This window comes from Onychostruthus taczanowskii, unplaced genomic scaffold (genome assembly GCF_017590055.1).
Source record: "Onychostruthus taczanowskii isolate IOZ18803 unplaced genomic scaffold, ASM1759005v1 scaffold14, whole genome shotgun sequence".
Taxonomy (NCBI): Eukaryota; Metazoa; Chordata; class Aves; order Passeriformes; family Passeridae; genus Onychostruthus; species Onychostruthus taczanowskii.
In genome coordinates this window covers 9,626,017-9,632,121 of record NW_024498573.1, presented here as the reverse complement: position 1 = coordinate 9,632,121, position 6,105 = coordinate 9,626,017, and the positions used below count along the sequence as shown (strand labels likewise).

Sequence of the window (6,105 nt, the reverse complement as noted above, 5' to 3'; positions counted from 1 at the left end):
CAGCAGCCTGTAGAGGAGGCGAGGGACAGACGAGCCCCGGCAGGCAAGGGCAAGCTCCTGCTGCCCAGAAAATGGTTGTTGTAGGTACCAGGATCCTGCTCTTTAGCATTTACACTTTGCAGGGTTACCAGGGAGGTCAGGAAAAGCTTCTTCCAGATGTAGGGGCTGAGCACCTCGATTTGCTGCAGGTCTTGTTGGCCCCGCTGCTGTGCATCCTTTGGTCCAAAAGTTTGTCCTGTTACTATGAAATTGGGGCTGTGCCAATTTGGGGGATGCTGCCGCTCTCTCAGAGCCTCCTGTAGCAGCGCTTGGCTCCAGAATTTGTTCATGGGAAAAGGCAATGGGACGAGGACAACCCTCCCACGGTGTACTGACTGGGATGTTCCAGCCCTCCACCCTTTTTATTACACTTTCTAACAACTGGCTGGTGTTCCTAGACAGAGGGAAAGGCACGTTTAAGGCAGAGGGGGAGCGCTGAGGGGATGTGTCGGGAGCAGCCCCACGGCTCGGTGGCAGCCGGCGGGCGCAGGTGCCGGGACGGCTCCGGGACGGGGTCCCCGGCGCGGGGTCGGTGGCCGGAGCCGTGTGCGTGCCGCTGGGGGCACTATGTTCTGTTTGTGTTCCTATTTCTGGGCTGGAAGAACAAACAGGGAAGTGGTTTTTCTGCAGTCTCATTGCAGCTCACAAACAGAGCACATCATTCAGCCGGTGTTGCTCACAGCGTCAGAGGTGACGGCGCGGGGACCGAGCGCGGCGCATCCCTCAGCCTGCGGGGACGCTGGGAAGAGGTGATGACCAAATACTTTCCTTTTTTTTTTTTTTTTTCCCCTGCAACTTATGCAGGTTTCTGTGCCTGTTCCCTGTGGAAGTGGGGAGCAAAGGCATGTATGAATTTCTCTGTTTGCTTGCCACGATTCAGAATGGTTCGTTCTTGGAAACAGTGGAAACAGCCTCTGCACAGGGTGCTGGGATGCCACTAAAAATCTTCAGATCGCACGTGGAGTTGATGTGCAGAAGAGTTTGCAGGGAGCTGGGAAACATCGGGGGTTCTCCAGAGCACAGGGCTGGTGGAGGGGTCTGCAGAGAAAGATCTCTGTGCTAGCTGAAGGCTGGATGAGGCATTTCGGTTTAGTGTGGATGGGAGCGGGTGCCTGTCCCTGGCAGTGTGCCCAGCTGAGCTCAGGATCTGGGCACAGACGTCTCTGTGTGCCAGCAGTAGTTGCCTTCCACCTCTCCCAGGTTGCATGGGCTGGGCAAAATTACATTCCCAAGAGCTCCTCTCCAGCCTTGCCCTGCTGTGAGGCAGGACCAGCCAGCCTGAGGCCATCATCTCCATTTTAACACTAATCCTGGTGCTAATTTGTCCAAGGACATAGTGATTTACATTTGTTTAGGCTGATGAAGGGCCATCATCTTCTTGGTTTAGCATTTATCTGCCTTTCTCAGCTTTGAACAAAGGCAATGCTAAACATGTGTTGGTTTGCAAGCAGTTCAGTTTTTGGTTTCCAGGCATTAGCCAGGGCTATGCCTGTGGATTTGAGTTGCAGACACTTCAGGGGGATGTTCATTTGTTTATAAAAGAAACCCACATCTGTTTCTGTTTGAATTTTTTAAGCAAGCCTACATAGAAACCTTTCACTTGGTTTCTGGCTCTGTAAAAACTAGATTTTGGGCCAAGTTTGACCTAACAGTGACCTTTTCAAAGTATTACAAATTTTTTTGGTATTTGTTTATGACTTTATTAATGATGCCATGTGGGGAATGGGTCAGTTAAAGGTGAAATTAACTTCTAATGTAAACAAGAGATTAATTTTGGAGCAGAGACGATATTTTGTGGGGACTTAAGTTGCTCAGTAGTTCACCAACTGAATTGCTCCTGAGAGCTTTTGGGAGCTGGAGCTCCAGCCCTGGGAGGGATGTGGGCAGTGAGCCCTCCCCACCCCCCAGCCACCCCCTGCGGGTGCCAAAAGGGTGGTAGGAGCTCAGCCACCATCAGACTTTATAACTCTGGGATACACATGGGGAAATGGCCCAATTACCCTTCTACAGTAAATTCCTCTCTTAAGTGCCATGTGGTTTACTACTGTTTGGCTGCTCAAGATGAGTCCCTCAGAAAGCAGTCTTCTTAGCACGGTCTGCAATGTAACAATTTTCTGGAATGGCCTGGTTTTGGCCAGAGCTTTTGCTCCTTTCAGGCACACATTGTGCCATCCCCTGCCCAGCCTTTCAGTGCTGCTGTTCAGAGATGTCTGTACTTTGCTCAAGCCAGAATTTCATTCACAAATTTGATGCAGTTTGGTTTGGAGGATGCTGTCTTGCATCCTGCCAAACAGTGGCAAAATGATTTACTGAAGTACAGACTCTATTTTTACCTGCAATGTGAGCCACTTCTGTATGTGAATATCAATTCATCTTGTTACGTAGTGAGTGTGTTAATTCTGCAGGACAGCAGCAGGATGCAGGCACCAAGTTCAGTGAGGGGGATGATCAGTGCATCTCCTCATACATATCAGCCAAAACCAGTGCCAGCCTCCTGTTACCTGAGCATTGATTGCAAACCTTTTTCCCTGCCTTGGAAGGAGAGTGATGTCAGTGATGCTGCCTTGCTGTAAAAGCAAAGATTGGAAACCTGGGAAATCTCACTGGCTATCAGTAGCATTCCTTTGCTTCACCTCAGGTGTTCTTTTCCCTCCTCTTGGCTTTGGGTTATTTAATCTCTGTGATTAGGAACTCCAGAATCAATAAAAGCCTTGCCCTGTCTGTGTTCCAAATGCGTGTTTGTCACTTCAGACCAGTAGGAACCAGTTTAAAAGGTTGAGGTAGGATTTTCACTAAAAGTAAGTAAGCTGCAGTTAGAGCTATCTTCAGTTTCATTTCCCCCAAGCAAAATCTAATGGCTATTTGGAACAAGGCTGGTTTAATAACATCTGTTTCCCCTTGAATCACCAGGGGAAAAGTATTGATATTGCCGTATTCTTAGTGTTTTAAGTCACATTTTGACAGGGCAATGCCTTACCACAACACTGATAGTTAAAATGTTTAGGATATTTTGTAGTATTTTCCTTTATAATGCTCTGATAGCGCATATATTGTAAAATACAGCTATTACAAGGTTTTTATATACTTATGTGGAACATTTCCTGATGTTTGGGGGGAAATGTCATGCTCTAGCTTGCTATCCCAGTCTGTATGCTGCTTGTACCTGCTGCAACCAAACCACACAAACCCAGTGTTTCGTTATCATTCCCACTTATCATTTGTGGAAGCAATAGTGGGTATAACATTTGAACACATTCAGATTCTTCGAAAATATCTCAGAAAGTACTGGGAAGATTTCAATGAGGTTAAGACTGTTTTCTGTGGATGTATTTTGACAACTATCCAACTAGCCTGTTGGATAGTTGTCTGGTCCACAGGTAGCCCTTTCCATCCAGAGCTGCCCAAGCCCTCTATTGGGAGACATGTTGATCAATCACCAGCCACATTGGTAAAATTTGGATTTTCAAAAGTTAAAATACCTTTCTTCTTTTTTTTTTTTTTTTTTTTCCTGAAACACCTACTTTGAGTTCCGAGTGCTTGGCTCCCAAGGGGCGAGTTCAGGAGAACCTGCTGATTTCAGGCACTTCTGTGGCTTGTTCAAAGTCTCAAAGCAAATCAGCTGAGCTTGAAAGGGGTCTCCTCATCAGTGCAGTGGTACCTGCTGCTGTGATTGTAGCTCTGAGAGGATGGAGCAGTCACGGCAGCTGAGCAGAAGCCACTTGCCCACCCCTGGGAGCTCTGGTGCCAGCTCTGGCAGGGCAGTGCACAGTGATGGGAGGTGCTTCCTGTGTGACAGATACTCCCGAGGTCTTAAAAGAAGTAGATAGGGCTGAATGGGAAGATGAGTCATAGGGTAAAACCCCAGGCTTGTGGTGCACGGGGGTTCTCTTCAGCTCCGGGATGCTTGTACTTCCCCCTGCAGACATACCGAGAGTGTGCAGTTTCCATTCTTTTGTCTTCACTCTTGACTTTGCAGCGGGGACAGCTGGTTCCCAGGACATCTTTTCTCCCATCCAACAGCACCGTGGTCCCTTGAGGGCATCCTCTGGTCCTGTTGGAGCTTCCTCCCTTGGCAGTGCTCTTGCAGAGGAAGAGACATTTGGATGCAAATCCTGCACAGACAAATTTCCATGCAAACTGAGTGATCCAGATGCACCCACTGTAACTACTGGGGGTGGGAGGAGATGGTAGAAAGACAATTAAAGTTTTTAAAAAAATCAATGAAAATTGTTTTCTTGCATTTTTTTTCAGCCTCTGGGTAGTTGTCTGTCCTGAGGGTGAGGACTGACTGGTGCTGGGGTAGGAGGGTGTGCAAATATTCAGATAGCAGTGCTTTGGTGCTGAGATGAGTTTTCTGGACATGAAGTGTAATGTTCCATTTCTTTTGTTACAGATGGAAGAAAAACGACGCAAGTACTCCATCAGCAGTGATAACTCGGACACCACTGACAGTAAGACCTTTAATTCAAAGCTTTGAGCAAGATTCACCTCCAGCAGTCAAAATGCTTGAATAATTACTTTACAAAGAGTGGAGGAAACTGCATCTACTGGGAAGTCTGCACAATGAATAGTGTGCAGGGCTGGGTTTGTCAGAAGTGCAGCAACAAGCTGATATCAATTTATTTGAACACTTGGCTGTGGCTCCTCTTAACTGATGAGAGTGTCTCCCTCGTGTGAGGAGACTGGGCGAGGAGAGCTGCTGATTGCAGATCTGCTAACGAAGCAGCAAACACCCTTTGTAGATGAGTTGTCCTTTCCTGTGAGCTGCAGCCTGAGACTAGTTTGCTCTTATTTTGGTTGCACCAGGGGAAAGGGAAGTTTTTACTGGAGTCAGAGTAAAACTGGAGCCGCATTGTTCCCTTCTTGCAAACCGAAGAGTGATGCGGGAAAAGGGATAAGGCTCAAGCCAGCAAAACTTGCAAGCCCACGCTTGCTTTTCAACATCTACCTCACTTCATCCTCATTCAGGAAGGCACAGAAGCATGTGTTCAACAATAAACATGTGCAAATGTGCTGAATTTTGGCTATAAATAGAGCACTCTCCTCTCCCACTTATTCCAGGGTTTCACCCGCTGCAGACGTACCGCAGTGCCTCGGTGTTCAGTACCCTCAAGGCACCAGCCTAATCCTTTGTCTGGACTCTGGAGTTTCTTACTAGTTGCTCTTGGTTTCTTACAAATGTCACAGTAATTTCATCTGGGCCGTGCTGGGAATTTGCTCTCCACACTTTACAGGATCTGGCTGCTGGATATCCAAGAACGAAAGGGACTTTACTAAAGACACTAAACTTCTGGGCTTTTTCCTAACAGGATGATGGAGAGATTACAGGGGGTTATGGAAAGGCTGATCTTGCTGGGTTTGGCTGCTGTTCCCACAGCTTTAGCCAAAAAAACTGTCAGTGTGAGTGGAGTTTGCACCACAACTGCCGACGGGAACCTGCTGTTCGGCTGCCAGCGGGGACCCCCATCCCGCTGGAGCCCAGGGGGCCTGGGGGCTGAGCTGTGCCTACACAAAGTGTTTCAGGCTCTGTCAACACCCTTGCTTCTCGTAAAATGAAACATCTCTATCTCAGAAAAGGGTTTGTTTTGGAAGCCTTGCTCCGAACTTCCCGTCTCCTAATCCCCAGATGCTCAAAGGCTTACGGAGCCGAGCTGTGCTCGCTGGCTTCGCTGCCTTTCGGGGGTAAGGCATCTTTAACCATGGTATTAAACGACATGGCTTTATCTCTATGGGGCTTGGATATTTATGCTGCAGGTGATATCTAAGCTTTTGACAAATGCTCTCCTGCAGGATAGTTGTAAACAGAGTGGTGACCTTCTTTTTCATGCCTCTGCCAGGAAAGGGTAGTTGTGGTGTGTTATCCAAGCCTGTATAGCTGTAGCTTGAGAAGAGGGGGCAAGGTGGAAATTAATGGCTGATCTCTCCATGAAAGCTGTGGGGCTGTTGCTGCTGCACTCCTTGGAGCAGCTTGCTGAGTAAAGCAGTGTGTCCAGGGGGCTGCAGTGTAGGCATGTCTGCTCTGGGCTTTGTCTGCACAGTCCTGTTGTGCTCTGAAGTGTTATAAAG

At 47.9% G+C, this 6,105-nt stretch overlaps 1 protein-coding gene across 1 annotated transcript in view; it reads left to right on the top strand.

Moving 5' to 3' along the window:
- Window positions 1-472: 472 nt before the first annotated feature.
- The window catches only part of JADE2 (jade family PHD finger 2), a 69,479-nt gene continuing 63,846 nt past the window's right edge, over window positions 473-6,105 (top strand). The window contains 3 exon segments of the mRNA XM_041397888.1: window positions 473-684; window positions 687-788; window positions 4,433-4,490. Of these exon segments, the coding sequence (XP_041253822.1) occupies window positions 607-684; window positions 687-788; window positions 4,433-4,490 (238 nt within the window). The 5' untranslated portion in view covers window positions 473-606.